Below are 21,246 nucleotides of genomic sequence, written 5' to 3' on the forward strand. Positions count from 1 at the left end.
ACAGAGCTAGAAGGCAAAGAAATTAAATGTTATGTTAAAACCCACAGATCAGGAAGACTCCCAGACACACCCCTTCTACTCTCACCCCTCCTGATGTTCACCTTTGACCTCTGCCCAGTTGTTGTTTAACCTCATGGCGGTTCTGAGTAGCCCTGCAGTCGGGATACCTTCTATGTCCGCCTGCCAGCCAGCAGCGGAGGTTCCTGGGCTGATCCTAGGATGAGGATGGGAACCTATCAGGTACACCTTTTCCCCACCTCCTCACTGTCCGGTCCACGGGGTAAGGGAGGCCTCAGGAGTCCCCACTTCCCCTCCCCTCTTGCCCGGCTGGGCCCGCAGGCCCCACAGGAAATCGGATGAAAGGTGCCTGGTCCCTGCCTGTGTCCTCAGGGGCTGAGACGTTGTGGGGAGCAGCCGTGAAGCAAGCCCCATTGGGTTGTCCCTTTCCAGCCAGAACAGCCTCCTTCCAGGTGGGAGAGCCTGTGGTCCTGGGCAGATCACCTGGCTCCCTAAACCTCTTTTGGCCTTTGAGACAGGGTCTTGCTATGTGTGTTTAAGGTCTTCCTGGCCTTGAACTCACCATGGAGCCCAAGATGGCCTTGAACTCTCATTGATCTCCTACCTCAGCTTCCCAGTGCACCACCACACCCAGCTAGGCCTGGGCCCAGCGCCTCCACTGGGTCACATCACAGGGGGGCTCCACTGAGGACAGGGCCTCAGCCATCCTGGACCTCAGGCTTGACTGGAGAGGGGTGGGGGCTGGGGTTTATCTCGGCCCAGCCTGCTGTAGGAGGGGACCATGTGATGTATCCCCTCCCCTTGAGATTGCACCCAAGCTCTGCTCGCAGCCTCACCCAGCACCTCCAGCCCCCTGATGCCTGCCTGGTCTGATCTTCTGCTGACCTCAGAGGAGGGGTGTCCTTGTGGTTACCCAGGCGTCCTCGCCTTAGAGACTAGAGTCCCAGAGGAGTGAGGGTTCCTTGACAGGAACATGCATGGGTTATTTTTGCAGTCAGGGGCAGGGGGCAGTGGCATTTCATGGGGTTCCTCGCCAGCGGTGGGAGCTCTGGCTGAAGCAAGAGGAGCACCATTGACCAAAGAACTCCAGTCACCCAACAAAGCACACAGCAGGTGGGGGCAGGGACCAGGGGAAGGTCTGGGGGCGGAGCCATGAGTTTATCCATGACTAAGCCACTTTTGCTGTTTGACTCTCGTCCCTGCTCAAAAACAGGGCTCAGGACACAGCCTTCCTTGAAGATGCACTTGCTATAGCTTCAGCACAATGCAGATGTTTAGAAAGAACTCGCATTTACTGTTTTTTAGGAAAATCTAGGTTAAAAGCCAGCATGCATATATCTGTAATCCCAGCACTCTGGGAGGCTGAGGCTGGAGGATTCCAAGTATCAGTCCATCCTTAGCAATTTAATAGATTAGTGAGATCCTTTCTCAAAAGAAAAAAGACAAGTGAAAAATAAAAGGAGAGAGCCAAGTATGATGACATATGCCTATAAATCCCAGCACTGAGGAGGCTGAGGCAGGAGGATCCACACAAGTTCCAGGCCAGCCTGGGCTATATAGTTCAAGATCAGCCTGAACTACACAAACCCTGTTTCAAAACAAACAAACAAAAAAGAAAGAAAGCCCACATTACAAATTAAAAGTCCTAGCCAGGTATTTTCAAACTGAATCAAAAGAACTAAATCAGGGGCCAGGGATTTAGCTTGGTGGTTCTGCCTCCTTCCTTGCAAGTGCAAGGTCCCAAATTCAATCCCTGGTACCAAAAAATAATCAAAAATCAGTTGGAGCTAGGTTTGAGCCAAATCCTTGCTCTGCTGCTTGCTAGCTGGAGACCTCAGCAAGTGATTCCCCTCTGCTCAGCTTCCTCTCCTGAGGATGGGAGGACTCCTCCCTCCCCATGTGGCTCCATGCCTGGAGGCGAGATGATAAATTGGAAAAACAATTGCACATTTATTTTGGTTCTTTGAGACAGGTTTTGGCTACATAGCTGAGGCTGTCTTTGAACTCTGACCTTTTATGTCTGGTATTTTGTTTTGTGAAGTTGGGTGTGCTGGTATTTGGTACATATATTTGTTTGTTTGTTTTTGGTTTTTGGTAGGGATTGAACTCAGGACCTTGCACTTGCAAGGCAGGTGCAGCAACACCACTAAGCTAAAAGCCCCGCCTTTGTTTATTTTGGGACAGTGTTGCTATGTAGCCCAGGCTGGCCTTCAACTCTGGTGATCCTCCTGCTTCAGCCTCCTGGGTGCTAGGATTATAGGCATGCACCACCATACCTGGCAGTGTTTATAATTCTTATCTCTTGTTGGGATTATTCCCTTCACCAATCTGTAGTGACGTTTTTTTGCCTCTTCTAATCAGTTTTGGCTTGAAGTCCTCTTTGTCTGAAAATAAGATAGCTACCCCTGTTTTTCAGTGTTCTGTTGCATGGAATATTATTTTCCTGTTGCTGATTCCACACACACACACACACACACACACACACACACACACACTCACCCCTATTCTGCTTACCTGTTCACCTTAACTGATATTTCATTCCGTTGACTTTTTAGTGTTGTTGGCTTTGTGGCCTCTTTCTAGGATATCCTTCTGGAATTTTCTGGAATGCATGTTTGGTTTTCACAAATTTCTTAAGGTGCTCTTTGGCATGGAAAGATCTCGTCATCGATTTAAAAAGATAACTTGGCAGTGTATATTAGTCTGGGTTGGAAGTTGTTTTGTTTTAGGGCTTGAAATACTTTACTCCAACCTCTCCTAGGATTTAAAAGTCTGTGTTGAGAAATCCAGTGTCATTCTAATGGGTTTACCTTTGTAAGTCATTTGTTACTTTGCTGTTGTTGTTGGTACCAGGGAATGAATTTGAGACTAGGCAGGCAGTAGAACCACTGAGCTAAATCCCCAGCCCAATTTTTTTCAAACAGTTTTTAAGATTTTGTCTTTCTGAACATTCGGAATTTTTACTATGATGTGTTGTAGAGAAGTGTTTTTTTGATGTGTCTATTTCGGTTTCTATATCTGTATGCTAAAGTTTTTCCCTTTACTTTGAAATGTTTCTGCTATTACTTCTATAAGCAGGTTTTTTATGCCATTTGCGCCGGCTCCTGATTTTTCACTAACTTTTTGCCTCATCTGGCAGCTGTTGGATCCATTTCCCATGTTCTGTGTGCATGCGTGTTTGATTGTTTTGGTTTTTGTTTTTTTGGGGGGTACTGGTGATCGAACTCGGGCCCTTGAGTTTGAGAAGCAGGCACCAGAACCACTGAGCCAAATCCCTGGTTGATTGTTTTGTTTTTTGAAACAGTCACTATATCACCCAAATTGGCCTTGAACTCACAAATTCTGCCTCAGCTTCCTTTGAGTTCTGGGATTACAGGCCTGAGCTACCGCACCTACCTTCCTATTGTTTTTAAAGTATCCCTGAGTACATGATCACACGCATCAGCCTTATCTTCTAGTTTTGAAACTCTGACCTCACATTGGTCACATTTGCTGCCCAAGCTTTTCAGTAGAATTTTTTATCTTCTGGATTTCTGTTTGGTACCTTTATATGGACTTTAATTCTTTGCAAAAGAATTATTGATTGTTTTATTAAGTCTAAATTTAAACTCATTGGTCATTTTATTAAGTTTATTATCTATTTAGTTATGTCATCTTTGAGCTCAATAAGCACCTTATTGATCTGTTTTTATTATTATTTATTTATTCTTTTGGTACTGGGTATCGAACTTGGGCCCTTGTGCTTGTGAGACAGGCAGCAGGACCATTAAGCCAAATCCCCAGCCCTGATCTGTTTTTATTTGTTTGTTTGTTTATGCTGGGGGTTACAGTTGATTATAGTGGAAAAACTTTGTTTCCAGCATGGCGATCTCTTTAGTCAGTGTCTGCTCTCCCAGATGTGCTGTAGGCTGTAGGCACAGCTGGCTATAGGCCTTTGGTTCGATCCCCAAATCTGACACTCTGTTAATCTGGAAAGGGGAGGTACAGTGTAATCGCCCAGCACCCAGTCCTGGGAAATGAACCAGAGTACTGTTGATGTCACAAAGACAAACCAGACAGTGACATACTGTAAAAGCCAATTAAAAGCAACATCTATGCCATGTTGACAAAACAACACAACGAGTGACAATAACAGAGTCAATTAAACTGGGTATTATTGATTGAGACACCATCAGAACCGAAAGAGCTACTGCTATACCAGTCATAACAGCAGAGAGGTCTGCACTTACACTACAGCATAAAGATAGGCCAAATAGCAACGTACCATAAATATCTACTAAATGTACCCACTGTATCACTATTAGCAATAGAAAAGCTAAAGATTAATAAAGCATAATAGTGGCCAGAGATTTAGCTCAGTGGTTCCGCCACCTGCCTTGCAAGGGCAAGGACCCGAGTTCAATTCCCAGTATCAGAAAAAAAAAAAAAAAAAGGAAGAAGAAGCATAATAGTAATACTAGTAAAGGACAGCAAAACGAAGGAAAAAAAAAGAAAAATTGCCTACACACCCCATGAAGAAAATAGAAATGAGTCCAAAAACATTTCTCTCTGTGTGTGTTTTGTTTTGTCTTTTTCTGTTTGTTTTATTTTGTTTTGTTTTTGAGACAAGGTCTTGCTGTGCAGTTCAGTTTAGCCTTGAACTCACTACTTAGCCCAGGCAGGATTTGTGATCCTAGTGTGATCCTCCTGCCTCAGCCTCCTGAGTGCCGAGATTACAGGCATGTGTCACAATGCCTGGCTTCTCTGTGTTTTTGAATGAGTGGTTTCCCTCTAGGGCCTGTCGTATTGGAACCCACCAGATGTGGGGTAGGGATAGTGATCCCTGCTAAGATCTCGTTTTTTTTTTTTTTTTTTTTTGATGTGTGTGTATGAATGCTGAATCCTGCCTGGCCTTTTCTGCTGGGTGTGGTCAGTCAGTGGTACCCACCCTAAGGCTTTACTCCATCCACTTCCAGTTTCCATGCTCTTCTGTACACAACGCATGGCTTTCTCCGCTAGCTTTATGGCCTGTGGTTGGTGAGGTGCCCCCTGCTCCAAAGGCCCCTCTGTCCATACACCCAGGCAGGGACAACTGTCCAAACCGGATATATCCATGATCATGTTGGCTGATAGAGGGAGCAAACACACCACCAAGCTGTTGAGATGTAGGCAGCAGAGTGAGAGGCCAGGCAGTCTGTAGCACTTAATCCCAATCCTTTCAAACCCAGCCTTCTCCGAAAGCCACACACAACCCGCTTGGCTTCTCAGCTTGTAGGGTGGGACCCCTGTGTCCTTTCTGATCTGGGTTTAAACTTCTCCAGGGGTCTATGTCTAGCCCGTGCCCTCTCTGCAGATGTCTCTTGTGGTTGTCTCCCATCCAGTCACGTGGTACGGTGGCCCCAGAAACCCTGAAGTGTAGCTGGTCTGTAGCTCCATTTTAACTCTGTCCCAAATGCCTCCTGGTAGAACATTCTCGAATATGGCGGACATGGTGCTGGATTTCTTCTCCACCTCTAAACTTCCATGCAAAAGGAATCATTTTCAGAGTAAAACCCAGTACTGTTTTCGGAGTTTGCCTAACCATGAGTTTTGGAACTGAGGCTAGTCCTGCTGCCCTGGTCCATCGTTTGTCCGTGGAGTTGCCAACCTCTTGGGCTTCCATCGTGTCTGTGGAGTCTGCTCCCCGCTGGGAGTGGGGTCAGCTTTTATTCTTTGCTCTGTTGTGCTGTCCCTCCAGCTTCTCTGTAGTGTCTAGTTTTCCTGTCAGCCCTTTCCAGGTTCCCAAAGATCTACTTTTTTTTTTCTTCACCAACTTGTTGTTTTCTAGGTATCTCCATTCCAGGCCCTAGAGAGGCTGTGTTTTGCTGCTGGTCTTTCCTTTGCTATTTTCCAACATTCTTTTTTCTTTGTGGTATTAGGGATTGAACCCAGGCCCTCGTGCATGCTAGGCAAGTACTCTATCATTGAGCCACATTCCTGCCTTTTTAAAAAATTTTAAATTTTGACACAGGGTCTCACTAAATTGCCTAGGTTGGCCTTGAACTCGTAATTCTGCCTCAGCCACGAAAATAGCCGGGATTTAGTCATATCGCCACGAAAATAGCCGGGATTTAGTCATATCACCACATCCAGACTTCAGTTTCCTTCTCTCTCTCTCTTTTTTTTTTCTTTTCTTTTCTCTTTTTGTTTTTTTGAGACAGGGTCTCACTATGTAGTCTAGGTTGGCCTTGAACTCACTGCATAGCCCAGGCTGGCCTCCAACTCTTGGTGATCCTCCTGCCTCAGCCTCCTGAGTGCTGGGATTACAGGCCACCATGCCCGGCTTCAGTTTCCTTCTTTACTTCTCTCAGCCCCTGTACTGGGCTGCATACACCACATGGCCTTTCTCCAGAGTCCCTAGCATCCAGCCTAGGGCCCACCTAGCACAGAGCCAATTTCTTACCAGACAAATGAATGGATGAGTGAGCAACTCCTTCTTTGGGGAAGGAAGGGGTAAAGCAGGATCCTCAGCTGCCCTTTAGCGGTGGCTCCAGCCTCCATCAAGCTGCCACATTCACCTGCGGATCAGCCCTTCCCTGCCCCTGACTTTCTTTTCTTTTCTCTCATGACAATGACTTTATTCCTGTTGTCTTCCTGGGAGAGAGAACAGGACGCCTTCACCCGCCACAGCCGAGCCGTTCCTTGGCAGGTATATGATGAAAGTCTGATTTTTTTTTCTTACATTTTGTGCAGTACTGGAGGTTGAATTCAGGGTTTTCACACTGAGGTACATCCCCAGCCCTTTTGATTTTTTTTGTTGTTTTGATATATGGCCTCATTTAGTCATTAAAGTTATCCAGGCTGGACTCGAACCTGTGGACCTCCTGCCTCAACCTTCCAGAGTGCTGGAATTATGGGCATGCACCATTTACACTTCTCTCTGTTTCCTTCCGCAAACATCTGTGGCCTTTCTAGTAAAAAGCTGCCTTACAAAGTAGGTGAATGGACTGTAAAAGAAAAACAAATGGCTTCTGTTGTTATTTTCTTTTTTGGCTTTTTGAGACAGGGTCTCACTATGTAGTTGAGACTGACCTGGAACTCACTATGTAGCCCAGGCTGGTCTGGAACACACAGCGATTCTCCTGCCTCAGCCTCCCAAGTGCTGGGATTACAGGCGTGCACCACCACACCCAGCTTTTGTTTTTGTTTTCTTTTGGGGTATGGGATTGAACTCAGGACCTTGAATTTGCAAGTCAGGTAGCAGCACCACTGAATTAAATCCCCGGCCCCTAAATGACTTTTAAGTATAAGAAAAAGTAAACTGGGCATGGTGTAAGCCCAGCACTCAGGAGGCTGAGGCAAGAGGATCACTGAAACTTCACAGCCAGTCTGGGCCACACAGTGAAGCCAGCCTGAAGTTCACAGTAATACCTGTCTCCAAAACAAAACAAAAGAAAGAAAAAAGTACTCCACTTCCTTCATAGTAACTGCCTTGAGACCCCTTCCACCATACATTAGCAAGTGCGTCTGTGTCTCAGGAAAAGAGGAAATGCTGGCCCACGCCCTGCCGGAGGGGGAGAGACCAGCACCACCTCTGAGGAGCCACTTGCCTTTGACCTGCAGTTGCGCTTCTTGGAATTGCTTCTCGGGTTGTGCTCACACAGGGGAAAAAAGATGAGGGTAAAACCTCACTGGGTGCAGCATGACTTACGATGGCAAAATGTTGGAAAAGCACCCAGCATCCTCCCTCGGAGACCAGCCCAGTATACAGCGGTACTTCCACACCACTGAGCACTGTGAAGCTTCAGAAAAACAAATCAGCCTGGTGAGGTGCCACGCACTTGGAAACCCAGCCCTCAGGACGTTGGGGCTGCAGGATTGCAGGGCAGGGCTAGCCCGGGCAACTTAACAAGCTCCAGTCTCAAAAGAAAAGTACAAAGGGAAGTAGCTCAGTGCCAGAGTTCTATCTCCAGTACCACAAAAAGAAGGAGGAGAAGAAGAAAAGAAAAAAAGCCAAGGAATAGGTTCATAGGTCAAAATAAGGTCCTATATATAAAGGTCTGTAGAGGTCGTGGCTTAGCGGTAAAGCTCTTAACCTAGCATGTGTGAGGTCCTGGGTTAGATCCGCAGCACTAGAGAAGAAAAACAAAACAGAAACAGGATCTGGGCCTTATAATTCCAGCATTCTGGGAGGCTGAGGCAAGAGGACTGCAAGTACAAGCCCAGCCTGGATAATTTAGCAATTTAGACCCTGTCTCACAAAAAAGAAGAAGAAAAAAAAAAATGACTGGAATGCAGCTCAATCTAAGGCTTTAGGTTCAACCTCCAGCACCACCTCTAAAAATTTCTGAGCAAAGTACAACACAGGCTCACCTATCTACCCCTGGTGTTGCTATCTATGGGTGTGAAAAGGAGGTAGACCCTCCGGGAGGCTACCCAGCCACTAAAGACCTTGAATTTGTGGCACCTTGGGAGAAAGGACTGGTCAGAGTTCAAATGCTGCTTTTGTGACTTGGGCATTTGCCTTCACTCCTCTGTGCCCCGTTTCCTTCCCCTTACACAGGATGGTGACCATACTGATACCCATTTCATAAGGTCCCCATGAGGACAGAGGGAGCAACCGTGCCAGTACTGTGATTACAGCGTGTTCTAGTCCACAGAGAGGGTACCACGTGTTTCCTAGGTAAATATCTAAAAGGATCTCACTATGTAGCCCAGGCTGGCCTTGAACTCATGGAGATCTTCCTGCCTCAGTCTCCCAAGTGCCGGGATTACAGGTGTGCAACCATAACCTGGTTTAACCTTATAGCTAAGTGAGAAAGGTGAGATTCAACAGTATCACCTGCATTGACTTGATAGCTATATAGGTGAGTCCGTAATTTCATGAGCATAGAAAATGGCAGGACACACACTCATTACCCACGAAGGAAGTGTGTGTGTGTGTACAGAAAATTACAACAGTTAGAAAAATGGGCCAGGGATTTAGGTCAGTGGTTCCACAGCCTGCCTTGCAAGTACAAGGTCCTGAGTTCGATCCCTGGTACCCCCCGCCACAAAAAAAGTGGAAACCAGGAGAAGAAAGCATCTCTCCCTTGCCTGTAGGAGTCAGGGTAGGGACCGACCAGTGTATAAATAGCAGAATCCAGCTAGGACAGAATCACCTGCTCCTCACAGGTCAGTTGTTTAGGGATCAAACAAGCTCTTTAAATTTTGGGTTTTTTTTTTTTTGTTGTTGTTGTTTTGTTTTGTTTGAGACAGGGTCTCACTATGTAGTTGAGACTGACCTGGAACTCACTATGGAGTCCAGGCTGGTCTCTAACTCACAGTGATCCTCCTGCCTAAGCCTCCTGAGTGCTGGGATTACAGGCATGTGCCACCACGCCCAGTAGAGATTTATTTATTTATGGGCCAGGATCTGGCTGGTCTGGAATTCCAAAGCCTCCCCCTGAGCCTAGTGCTGAGATTACAGGCCTGTGCCATCACACCCTAACCCACCATGCCCAGACCTTCAAACAATCCAATAAATCCCAGTGCAGGGAAGAGGGAGGTTTTGTAAACCCATTAGTCATTTGGCAGATTGCCAGTTATCTGAGGGGTTTTTCCTAGCAGGTTTACAATACCTCTTCCCTACTTCTGGGCCTCCATTGTTACAAGATTTCTCCAGGCTCCCTGTTCCCGTTAGCACAAATGGGGGTCCTCTTCACCCATCGGTATTAAAGATTACTGTCCCGGCCCCCAGCTGATCCTCAGATCGATTCTCCACACAGCAGTAGCCCCAGGGAGCTTCCAAAATGCCAATCTGGGCATGGCTTTCCTCCAAAAAGCCAAGTTAATGTCAGCCACATTTAATCCAAATTCCTTCCGGGTAGGGGGCAGCCATGTGGAACCAGCCCCCAAGTGCCCACTCCTCTCTGAAATCATTGTTTTCCTCTCACAGCTGCCACCCTTTGCTTGGGAGCCTCTAGTCGCACCCTACAGGTCTCAGCTGCGAAGTCGCGACCTCTTTCTGTCACCAGCTCGGTCATTCTATCCCGGCGCAGGAATGTTTCAGAGCTAGAGCAGGAGCTGAGGGATGGTGGCTACGCCTGGCTAGTTTTGGACTGCAAGGTTCTAGGGAGGGTAGAGACGAAAGGAGTGCGTGTCCCTTTAAAAGAGAGGGGTCGGGCCGGGGTTTAGCTCAGTGGTTCCGGCGCCTGCCTCACGAGCGCAAGAACCCCAGTTTGATCCCCGGTACTAAAAAGAATAAAATAAAAGAGGAGTCACCGGAGCGCGGCCCGCACAAGCATGGCGGTACCACCCGGCCGCCCCGCCCCCTGCCCCTCACAAAGGTGGCCCCCGCGAAGGCGCCGGCTCTTATTGGTGCCGGTGGGGGTCTTGGGAGGCGCTGGTTGGTGGAGGGTAGGGGCGGGGCGGGGAAGGGGCGTGTCCAGGATGGGCGGGGCAGGCGGGGAGGTTCCCGCCGCGCTGGCCTAGTTCACTAGCGCACCAAGACTATGTCGAGGACGCGGAACCGCCTGCGCGCGGCTCTGTCCCTGGTAGCTGTTTCTAAGCGCGGTGCAACGACCCAGGTCTCGGCGCCGCGGGGATTGAGCGTGTGGCCGGCCCCGCAGGAGCCGGGCATGGAGTACCAGGTACCCGGCCAGGAGGCGGGCGGTATTGTGGTGACACGTGGGCCGGGCCTGGGGCCCGCAGCATCCGGGCTCCACCAGCTCTTATGAGAACCGGGAGAACGGGACTGGGGAAGTCGTCGGTGGGGGGACATCTTGGGGTCGGGGGTGTAGGGACAGGGACCAGGAAGTTGGGTCCGGAATCTGGGAACGCAGGCTGTTGGGTTCCGCACTGGTGATAGGTGGCAGTGGTCCAGAGGCTCGTTTGGGCTCCGAAGTTCCAGTGACCACGGAGTCTGAACCCGGCATCGCGGAGTTGAGAAAGCAGAGGAAGGGATTCTGAGTTCGGACTTGAAAGAACCAAAGATGTAGATTTGGGGGCGGAGCCCCAGCTGTAGGGGTCTAAATGCCTGGAATTGAGGAGTGGGTCAGACCCGGCACTGGAGGGCCAAGAATCTGGAGAACGGAGTAGATCTGCAGCTGCTGCGCCTGGCGCCAGTTGCCAGAGGCCAGAACCTAAGACCAGCCAGGCAGGTGTCGCTGGTTTTAGGGGAGTTAGGACCTCCAACCAGCCGTGAGGGCAAGAGAGATGGGATCGAGTCCCGGGGGAAGCAAACGGAGGAACTTCCCGTCCCTCCACTCTTGCCCGGCCAGGGTGGTGTTTCCTGAGGCTGTATCCACCTGCCTCTTCTGGCTGGAGTCCTGGGCACACCCTGTACCCTTGGAGTCTCTTCCTCTGTTTGTTTTAATTAAAGCAGCTGTTCACGGGGTCAGAATGTGGAACCCCAGATTCTCAGGCTAGGGCACAGGAGCCCCAGAATTCTAAGTCCCCAGCCTTCCTGGGTTCTGGCCTGAGCCCAGTAAAGGCCCAGCATATCGATGGAGGACTGAGGGGAAAGGCTCAGGAAGTAAAGCCTGGGGAGCCCGAGCAGGACGCGGTGCTAGCTCCGTTAGTCTTGCCACCTTCTTACCTGGCACTCCCTGGGTGGGGCTGAATTGCCCCAGGCTTCTATCTTTGCCAGAGTTGGAATGATGCCACTGCTCACTCCCCACTGCTCAGCCCGTAGGCTGGCACAGGAGGTCTGGGGCGCCAGCCTGGCTGCTGGTGTGCGAATGCCTCTGGCTCTGAGGACCCTTGGCCCTCTAACTTGTCCCCTGGGTGCTGTGGTTGTTGCAGGATGCAGTGCGCACACTCAACACCCTGCAGACCAACGCCAGTTACCTGGAGCAGGTGAAGCGCCGGCGGGGTGACCCCCAGAAACAGCTGGAAGCCATGGAGCAGTTTCTGGCACGGAGCGGGCTGCAGGTAAGGTAGGGAGGGCTGAGGACCGCCCGAGCTCATCGGTCTGGGTCTCGTGGCTGAGGTGGGCTGTTTTCGCTGTCCCAGGTGGAGGACTTGGACCAGCTGAACATCATTCACGTCACTGGGACCAAGGGGAAGGTGAGGGGCAGGACCCAGGGATCGGGTCCAGCAGGTGGGCTGGAGGGTGGGGCCTGCCCACACGGTGCCTTTCCCCTGCAGGGTTCTACCTGTGCCTTCACCGAGCGTATCCTCCGGAATTACGGCCTGAAGACCGGATTCTTTAGGTACTGAGTTGGTGGGGGGATGTGTCTCTGAGCTCTCTGGGGAACTGTGACCCCGGGGCTACCTAGGGGAGGGTCAGCCCCATGCAGTGTTTATTCATTCGACAAACATAGCCCAAGTTGATAGCAGTCCTTAGTTTTCTTTTTCTTTCTTTTTTTTTTTTTTTTGTTTTTTGAGATAGGGTCTCACTGTAGCCCAGTGTGGTCTCAAACTCACAGCTATCCTCCTGCCTCAGCCTCCCAAGTACTGGGATCACAGGCATGCGCCACCATGCCCAGCTAGTCCTTAGTTTTCGTAATGAAAAAACTATTGGAAACTTGAATGTGTGAGCTAAATACATGGCTGGAATAGTCAGATGTCTTTTTATTTAGATTCCACATATAATCTTTAAGACACACAGACATGATTTCAGTTAGAATGTCTTTGCTAAAAGAAGCAGAAACCTAGCGTGGAAGGGCTTAAAGGTGAAGGGAAAGTCTGGTGTGGTAAACAGCTTTTATCTCAGCAGTGAGGCTGAGTCAGGAGGATTGCATTGAGTTCAAGGCCAGCCTGAACTATGAAACCCTGTCTCCAAAACAAAAGAGAGAGACTGCCGGGGATTTAGCTCAGTGGTGCTGCCACCTGCCTCAGCTCAACCTGAGTTCAATCCCCAGTACCAAAAAAAAAAAAAAAAGAAAAAGAAGTGAAAGTAGTTTGTGATGTTCATGTCAAGGTCTGGTGGGGGGGCGAGGACAGGGACAGAGATCTTGTAGCCTTAGCTTAGCTGCTAACTCGGAGGCAGCGCCCCCTGTCGGTGGAACTCAGGCAACAAGACTCCTACATGGGGACCTGGGTGGAGGTGGAGCCTGGGTCCTGTACTTAAAGCACAGCTGCCCTAAGCCGGTCACTTGTAAAACCAAGGCATTAACTCAGTGGTGATTTACTCAGGACTTATTCCTTGGGGTTGGAGCATTTGAAGTTTTTACTTTTTAATTTTATCATTTATTTTTAGGGGTTTTTTTTTGGGGGGGTGTCATTCGAACCCAGGTCTTTTTCTTTTAAATGGGTGATCACATCGCTAAGTTTCCAGGCTGGGCTTGAATTTATGGTCCTCCTGCCTCAGCTTCGTAGTGTTGAGAGTACAGGCGTGCAGACGCACACCTGGTGTTTCAAGGATTTTTTGGCAATACTGGGGAGCAAACCCTGGGCCTCATAACTAGGCAGGTACTCTACCGCTGAGCTCCATCCCTGGTCTTTATTTTGCCAGTTGGATCGACCCACAACTGTAAGCATCTGAAACTGGCCCAGGTCATTCAGACCAGTGTGTTTTCCTTCAACAGATCTTTGTTTAAAATAAAGGGAGAGTTCCAGGACAGTCTCAACTACATACTGAGACCCTGAGCCGGGGGTTTAGCTCAGTGGTTCTGCTGCTTGCCTCATAAGCACAAGGTCTTGAGTTTGATACCCGGCACCCCCCCCAAATTGTGATAAAATAATGGGAGAGAAGGAGTCCACAAGAAGGGAGGACCTTTGAGGTTTCAAATCTAGCCTTGCGCTGCTTACGGACATCCTGAGAAATGTGTCCTTATGTGATTTTGTTGCGTGACTATCAAGAGGGAGCCGATGCACCTTTAGATGGCTTTAGATGTCACTAGGTGGCATAATCCTACAGGACCACTGTCATACATGTGGTCTGTCAATGACCAAGAGATCATCATGTGCCTGGCGTGGTGGCGCACACCTGTCATCCCAGTACTCAGTACTTCAGTCTTGAGGACTGAAGACAGATGGACATTGTGGGTGATATCAGCAGAGTGACTGATCCCTGTGTGACGGGGAAAGCAGGGAACTCTTGGAGCCCAGAGAACATGCTGTGCCATCTCAGGGCTGAGAGCCTTTTTCCTCCTTTCTGGAGAGGGTTTTAGGTTTTGTTCTTTTTTTTTAAGACAAGGTCTTTCTTTGTGTTGAGGCTGGTCTCGAACTCACGGCGATCCTCCTGCCTCTGCCTCCCAAGTGCTGGGATTACAGGGGTGCATCACCATACCTGGCTGTTCCAGTTTTTTTTGAGGCAAGACTTTGAGACAAGGCCTTGCTATATGATTTAGACTGTTCTTGAACTCAGTATGTAGCCCAGGCTGGCCTGGAATTTGTAATCCTGCCTCAGCCTTGAGTGCTAGGATTCCAGTCATGCACCACCATGCCCGGCCAGGAGGGGGCGTTGCTTAGTTGAAAATTGTACAGTGAGGAGGAGGGTGGCATCAGTGTCCCGGGGCGGGGGCTCTCTCTCCAGACCTTGGGGAGCCTCAGGAGGGGACTGGGAGCGGGGGAGTCCCGATGACCCCAGGTCTCCCGGCAGCTCTCCCCACCTGGTACAGGTGCGGGAGCGGATCCGCATCAACGGGCAGCCCATCAGCCCCGAGCTCTTCACCAAGCACTTCTGGCGCCTCTACCATCGGCTGGAGGAGACCAAGGTGCGCGTGCGGCAGGGCTGGCGGGTAGACGGGGCGGGACATTGCCGGTGCGAGGACCCCATCGCTCCAGCGCGGGGGCTGCAGACCCTGACGTGTTCCTGTGCCACAGGAAGGCAGCCGTGTGCCCATGCCCGCCTACTTCCGCTTCCTCACGCTCATGGCCTTCCACATCTTCCTTCAAGAGAAGGTGCGTAGCGTGCTCACTCCAGACCCCTCATGAGGCCTTGGAGGTGGCTGCCTCCCCCAGGTAGCACCCAGGCACCCTTCCCCCTGCCATGCCATGTGGTTCCCCACAGGTGGACCTGGCAGTGGTAGAAGTTGGCATAGGTGGGGCTTACGACTGCACCAACATCGTCAGGTGAGGGCAGCTGCCTGGGGACAGGGGAGGGGTCAGGAGCCAGGCCTTACCTGCTGCCTGGTGGCTCAAGGCAGGCGGCACGGCCCATCTGTCATCTACAGGAAGCCTGTAGTGTGTGGAGTGTCCTCTCTTGGCATCGACCACACCAGCCTTCTGGGGGACACGGTGGAGAAGATTGCATGGCAGAAAGGAGGCATCTTTAAGGTACCCAGGCAGGCTGGGGGAGGGGAGGGGCCGTTTGTGTCCTGCTGAATCGGGATGAGGTCCTGAGGTCCTGTCTCAGCAGAGCCTGGGCTCTTCGTTTTGTTTCTGTTTTTGTTCTTTGAAACAGTCTTGCTAAGTAGTTCGGGCTGGTTGCTGGCCTTGAACTCATGGTGATCCTCTTGCCTCAGCCTCCCAAATTCAGAGATTACAGTGATGCGCCACCATGCCTGGCCCAGTCTGAGTCTGGGTTCCTCTCCTTGTGCCGCTGTGTGGTTGCAGCACAGTTGAGCTCCTCTCTGGCCTCAGTTTCCCCACTGAACTATGAGGAACGAGAGGCTAAGTGGCAGTCTGGTCCCAGGCCTGTGGGCCCTGGAGAAGGGAGGGTGTGGGTCCCCTGGCTACCCCTGCCTCACCCTCCCCCTCCTGCCCCCAGCCTGGCGTCCCTGCCTTTACGGTGCTGCAGCCCGAAGGCCCCCTGGCGGTGCTGAGGGAGCGCGCCCAGCAGATTTCAGTGAGTCCCATTGGACGGGTGGGAGAGGTGCTTTCTCATTGGCCCTGAGGAGCTGGGCCAGCCGCTTGGCCCCTGGAGCCCATCTGGATTTTGGAACCAGGGCACAGTGGGCTCCGGCGGGTAGGCAGCGATGGGAGGAAAACTTGGCCAAGGTGGCGGTGGAGGCTCTGCTGAGAGCTGCCGCCCGCCTCCCCCAGTGCCCTCTTTACCTGTGCCCACCCTTGGAAGCCCTGGAGGAAGGGGGCCCACCGCTGACCCTGGGCCTGGAGGGCGAGCACCAGCGCTCCAACGCGGCCTTGGCTCTGCAGCTGGTCCACTGCTGGCTGCGGCAGCAGGAGCACCGGGGTGAGTGGGCGCCGGGGTTAGCAGCCGGGCAGTGTGGGGACCTCCCTCAGGGTCCTAAGCACACTGGGCCTTGCCCCTGACAGGCCTCGGGGAGCTGAGGACGTCTGGGCCGAGCATCCGCTGGCAGCTGCCCCTGGCCCCAGTGTTCCAGCCCACGGCCCACATGCAGCATGGTGAGTAGTGGGGCCTGCCCGGTGGGACCACCTCTGCCCTCAAGGGTTTCCTGAGTGGGTGGAGGGAGCAGTTCAAGGTGGGGCCCGCGGGTCACCACACCTCCCTGACCTTGACTTCCCGAATTGGCCCGAGCCTGTTTCCCCAGTTGCCAAGTCTGCTATAAGGTCTGAGATGCCAGACTAGGGTCTGAGCCCAGAGCCTGCAGGATGTAGGGTGTGGTGTCCCGCCTGTGAGCACGGCCATCCCTGTCATTGTCACGAGAAGTGATGACACTGCCACCTTTTGTACCCACCCCCCAAGTTCTCTGCACAAAGTCGGGGCTCCTGCTGTTAGACCCTTCAGCAGATGGTTTGTGTAACCCGGTGCGCCCACCTGCTGTCAGGGCAGCTGTGAGCACGGCGTGCTGTCACGTGGGACGACCTGGGGCAGACGGCAGCAGCCCCCTCGGTGGCCCAGTGGATCCCACCCAGTGAGGCAGGGCTCTGATCAGCTCCGATCACGGTGACTGGGCTGATGGGATTCTCAGAGCGGGCAGCCCGCTCTACAGTGGAGGACCAGGGTGGGAGAGGATCCCCAGCCCTGCCTTGCCTGCCCCCGCCAGGGCTCCAGGACACAGAGTGGCCGGGCCGGACGCAGATGCTGCGGCACGGGCCCCTCACCTGGTACCTGGACGGCGCGCACACCGTCAGCAGCGTGCAGGCCTGCGTGCACTGGTTCCACCAGGTGCTGCAGCACAACCAGGGGCCCCCCAGGTGTGCATCAGGTTGGGGGGAGTCCACCGGAGGGAAGGGGGCTACTGGGAAGGGTGGAGCTCAAGGTGGGCTAGAGTGGACCAGTGGGGGCAGCACCCCCTGACCCCCTCCCCTGTCCCCTGGCACAGTGGGCTTGAGGTGCGGGTCTTACTCTTCAACTCGACTGGAGACAGGGACCCCTTGGCCCTGCTGAAGCTGCTGCAGGTGAGACCTCAGCTGAGGGGTGGGTGACGCGCAGCCCAGCAGCCCTGCCCTTGGCGTGTGGTCCCCAGCTGGGGCCTGATTCCCTCTGCCCTGAGTGGTGTGGGGATTCCCGGTCACATGTAGGTCTGGCAGCATTCTCTGGGGTTAGGGAGGGCCACGTGGTGGGTGGAGGGCAGGCTGTACACCCCCGGGGCCTGAACTTTCAGCCACCATCCCATGGCCGGACGAGATGGCTTTTTCCTGAGCCTCGGCCAGCCATTCCATGAGAGCGCTGACCCTAAGGGAACTGCTTCAAGTTTGGTTTAGGAGCCACTGGGTTTTAAGGCATAAAGCGGCCCTTTACAGAGTGGGGAAACTGAGGCTGCTACAGGATAGAGGTGGGAGTAGCCCCTGGGGATCGCCTCCCATTTCCCAGGCCAGGAAGCTGAGGCTGTTCGTGCTAGGACTTGTCCCTGTTCAGAGCCCCTTCTTTCCCCAGTGTGGGTGGTCCCCCATCTGCACAAAGGCCAGGACTCCGGCCAGGCATGGTGCACTGAGGCAGGGGCTGGGGCTGCCCACTTGCTGTAGTCTAGGGAGGGGACTGGGCATTTGGAAGTCAGAGGGGGGTATCTGAGCCCGAGTGCTTGGCCTTCCAGCCCTGCCAGTTTGACTATGCTGTCTTCTGCCCCAACCTCACGGAGGCGTCATCCACAGGCAATGCAGGTGAGGGGTGACACGTGTGGCCCCCGGGGTCGGCAGGTGCTGAGAGGCCCGAGGCAGATACTCCATGATGATGGGAGGGGGCTCTGCTAGGAGGCTGATTGGGTCTATGGTACAAATACCCTCTGGTGCATTTTGAATTTTGTGCTCTGTGGGTACAATACTGAGGAAGAATTATAAAAAGAAGTTACTGAAATCAATTTTATGAGGTTTGACCAGCATTTCCTTTAATGAAATACAGCTGACATGGTAAGGCACGCCTGTAATCCCACACTCTGGGAGGCTGAGGCAGGAGGTTCACAAGTTTGAGCCCAGTCTGGATAAGTGAGTGACTTAGTAAGACCCTATCTCAAAATAAAAAAATAAGAAAGGAGCTGAGGATGTAGCTCAGTGAGTGCAAAGAGTCTGGGTTAAATTCTTACTACTGCAAAAACAAACAAACAAAAAACAAAGAAATAGAGAAGAATAGGAAATAACAGTGGGTGTTGCACAAAGTAAGGGTAGATACTGTTTGCTGATTCTGTCCCAGAATATATGTAATGGGTTGTAATACAAAACTTATACTGTGCATCATGTTGAGAAAAAAAAAAGTTTGAGATAGTGTCAAAATTATAGGGGCCAGAGATGTAGCCACACCTACTAGGCAGGTACAAGGACCTGAATTAGCTCCTTGGTATCAGAAATAAAAATAATCTATAAACAAAATTACAGATCCTCAGGTTGCACACCAAGTATCTGGGGAGAGTTCTGGAATGAATATATAATATATAAAATTGTGGTTTGTTTTTCTGAGACAGTCTTGCTATGTAGTTCAGGCTGGCCTTGAAGTCACTATGTGGTCCAGGATGGCCTTGAACTTGCAGTGGTCCCCCTGCCTCAGCCTCCTGAGTGCCTGGGTTACAGGTGTGAACCACCGTGCCCAGCTGAAATCTGTATTTTATTTATTTATTTATTTTGGTACCGGGGATCGAACTTGGGCCCTCATGCTTGCAAGGCCGGCAGCGGCACCGCTGAGCTAAATCTCCAGCCCCTGAAATCTGTATTTTAAAATGGCCTCCCAGAAATACCTCAGCCCACCTGGACACTGCTCACTGCTGATGACGGCGAGGTCCGGTTCTGCCTGCCAGACCTCGGGCCTTGGGTAGGCAGCAGAACTTGTCCAAGCCCAGGCTGGTTTCTCACTGTGTGTCCACTGGGAACCTGGGGTAGAGGCTGATGGTGCAATGTGTGGAAAAGCCTGGCCCAACAGCCCTTCTGCTTGTCCCCGCCACCCCGTGGCTGCCCTGCCTGTCCCCACACCCTGCAGACCAGCAGAACTTCACGGTGACGCTGGACCAGGTGCTGATCCGCTGCCTGGAGCACCAGCGACACTGGAGTCACCTGGACCAGGAGCAGGCCGGCCCCGACCTCTGGAGCTCCTTGCAGCCTGGCGGGCCAGCACCCCTGCTGCAGGCGCCCCACCCGCCCCACCCCTGCAGTGCCAACTCCCTGGTTTTCAGCTGCGTCTCCCATGCCTTGCAATGGATCAGCCAAGGCCGAGACCCTGTCTTCCAGCCACCCAGTCCCCCAAGGGGCCTCCTCTCCCACCCCACGGCAAGCGACGGGGCCAGGGTCCTCCAGGAGGCTGCCGCCATCCATGTGCTGGTCACTGGCAGCCTGCACCTGGTGGGCAGTGTCCTCAGGCTGCTAGAGCCCTCCCTGTCCCAATAGCCATGGACACAGGCGGGGTGGGAGGTGGGACCTCCTGCGCTCATTCTCCCCTCGCCACTAACTTGCTCCAGGTGCCTTTCAGTTTCTGCTTTTCAAAATCTGCCAGGCTTGGGCATGAACAGGGGCTGGGAGAGGACACTGCCATCTCAGCCCCGTGCCTCAGCCTCGGCCTCCTCCCGGCCCAGCCCACCTCACCCCTGCTACCTCACCACTGCCTGGTGTAGGCCCAGCTTGTCACGTGAGCTGTCGGACCGGGTTCTGGGTCCTCCCTCCCATGTCCTGGGCTGGGTGATCGATTTCCTCCTCCCAGTGCCTTCTGGGAAAGGAGAGGGCCCCTGTCTGGGACACCCTGGGGGCAGCATAGCTGGAGTGAACTAAAGCCTTTTAATTTTATTTTTAAAGAAACTGCAAAATCTGACTGATCTTTGTTTCTGGTCCCCTCATCGGACAGTTGAGGTTTGGGGGCGTAGCAAGTACAGGAACTGGAATGGGCAGAGAGACAACCTCTTCCCTCCTATAGAGCCTCGGGTGACCTGGCTGTGATGCCAGGAAACTGGCCCAGAACTGTTGGTCGTACACCTCACGCTGCTTTGCAGACCTCGCTGAGACCAGGAACTGGACTCTTGAGGGACCAGTAGTTAGCTTTGAGAAGCCACCGGAGCTGCTCACACATAAGTGGCAGGTCCTGGACTGGAACCAGAGCTCTTGGGGGCCTGATTTGAACCTCAGTGTGAGCGTGGACAGGGCCTCCCAGTGTTTGGTTTGTCACCTCCTTGGTCCCACGGGCATACCACCGAGTGAGCAAGCAGTAAGAGTGATTTAATCCGAACACGCTGTGCCCTGGCCACCTGTCCTGAGGCCGCATCCCAGAGCAGCATTCTTTTGTGCACACCCCCCAGAGCCCCTCTTCATTCACCCAGGCCAGGTCGGCCCTGGATTCTTGTCTGATTTATTGATGGTGGGTACAAAGGGGCGGGCCTGGCCACTCCAGCCTGATGGGCCAGGAAGTGGTCTCTACGTGGCCCTCAGTGCTCCCAGGCCGGGCACCCATCAGCTTCCGTTTTTATGCCAGAGCAGTGTAGAGGCCACAGGGACCAGCTCCAGGTGGCTCTGGGCCGGTGCCTCATCCTCCTGGATGGCGACAGCGGCTGAGTCCAGCTGGAGTTCGCACCTCCTGCCCGGCACAGTTCCCCAAGTGCACGGTCTTGGTCCAAAGGGCAGGGCCCCGAGTGTCTACAGTGACACGAACGCAGGGGACAGTGGTCTTTTGCTCTGTGGTCCTGGGTCTGGAGGTTCTGTGCACTGGAGTGGGGGGAGCTCCAGTTGATCCAGGCGGTGTCCCCACTGGCAGCTGGCCTCTGGGAGGCAGGCAGGAGGGCAGGTGCATAGGGTGGTGGCGAGGTGCTGGGGCCTGGGGTGAGTCCTGGCCAGTGGGTCCTAGCTGGCCACTGCACAGCATCTCCTGCTGGACGAGGGCTGGCTGGGGCCCCTGGGGCTCTGGGCCAGGCACTACGCCATGCTGCTGGTGGAGCAGGGGGTGCTCTGGGTGCTCCCAATGCTGTGGTTGGTGCTGCTGCTCTCGGTGGAGGCCGGGGCAGCCACCGTCACCACAGGCTCCCTCTTGCCAGGGGGGGCTGGGGGGGGTGGGGGGGGCAGGGCCATGGCTGGGGC

The 21,246-nt window shown here is 52.8% G+C and overlaps 2 protein-coding genes across 4 annotated transcripts in view; one reads left to right on the forward strand and one right to left on the reverse strand.

Annotated features, from left to right (window-relative positions):
- Positions 1-121: 121 nt before the first annotated feature.
- Fpgs (folylpolyglutamate synthase) lies at positions 122-19,962 on the forward strand. 3 transcript variants are annotated; one of them, XM_010613615.3, is made up of 16 exons: positions 122-240; positions 8,540-8,659; positions 11,761-11,889; positions 11,971-12,024; positions 12,106-12,170; positions 14,504-14,618; positions 14,728-14,805; positions 14,915-14,976; positions 15,078-15,180; positions 15,614-15,691; positions 15,889-16,036; positions 16,120-16,209; positions 16,812-16,962; positions 17,091-17,166; positions 17,802-17,868; positions 19,172-19,961. In XM_010613615.3, the coding sequence occupies exons 3-16, from the start codon at positions 11,857-11,859 to the stop codon at positions 19,573-19,575; spliced, it is 1,524 nt and encodes a 507-aa protein (XP_010611917.1). In that variant the 5' UTR covers positions 122-240; positions 8,540-8,659; positions 11,761-11,856; the 3' UTR covers positions 19,576-19,961. The 3 variants fall into 3 exon arrangements, with proteins under 3 accessions (XP_010611917.1, XP_010611916.1, XP_010611914.1); XM_010613614.3 differs by lacking the exon at positions 8,540-8,659 and having other exon boundaries at positions 19,172-19,962; XM_010613612.3 differs by lacking the exons at positions 122-240; positions 8,540-8,659 and adding an exon at positions 10,416-10,607 and having other exon boundaries at positions 19,172-19,960.
- Positions 19,963-20,092: 130 nt separating this feature from the next.
- Positions 20,093-21,246, reverse strand: part of Eng (endoglin) — a 30,287-nt gene continuing 29,133 nt past the window's right edge. Inside the window, exon 15 of the mRNA XM_019205939.2 lies at positions 20,093-21,207. Within this exon, the coding sequence (XP_019061484.1) occupies positions 21,085-21,207 (123 nt within the window). The 3' untranslated portion in view covers positions 20,093-21,084. The remainder of the gene's footprint in view (positions 21,208-21,246) is intronic.

The sequence above is a fragment of the Fukomys damarensis genome, unplaced genomic scaffold, assembly GCF_012274545.1.
Source record: "Fukomys damarensis isolate Sample0158 unplaced genomic scaffold, DMR_v1.0_HiC HiC_scaffold_36, whole genome shotgun sequence".
Lineage (NCBI taxonomy): Eukaryota > Metazoa > Chordata > Mammalia > Rodentia > Bathyergidae > Fukomys > Fukomys damarensis.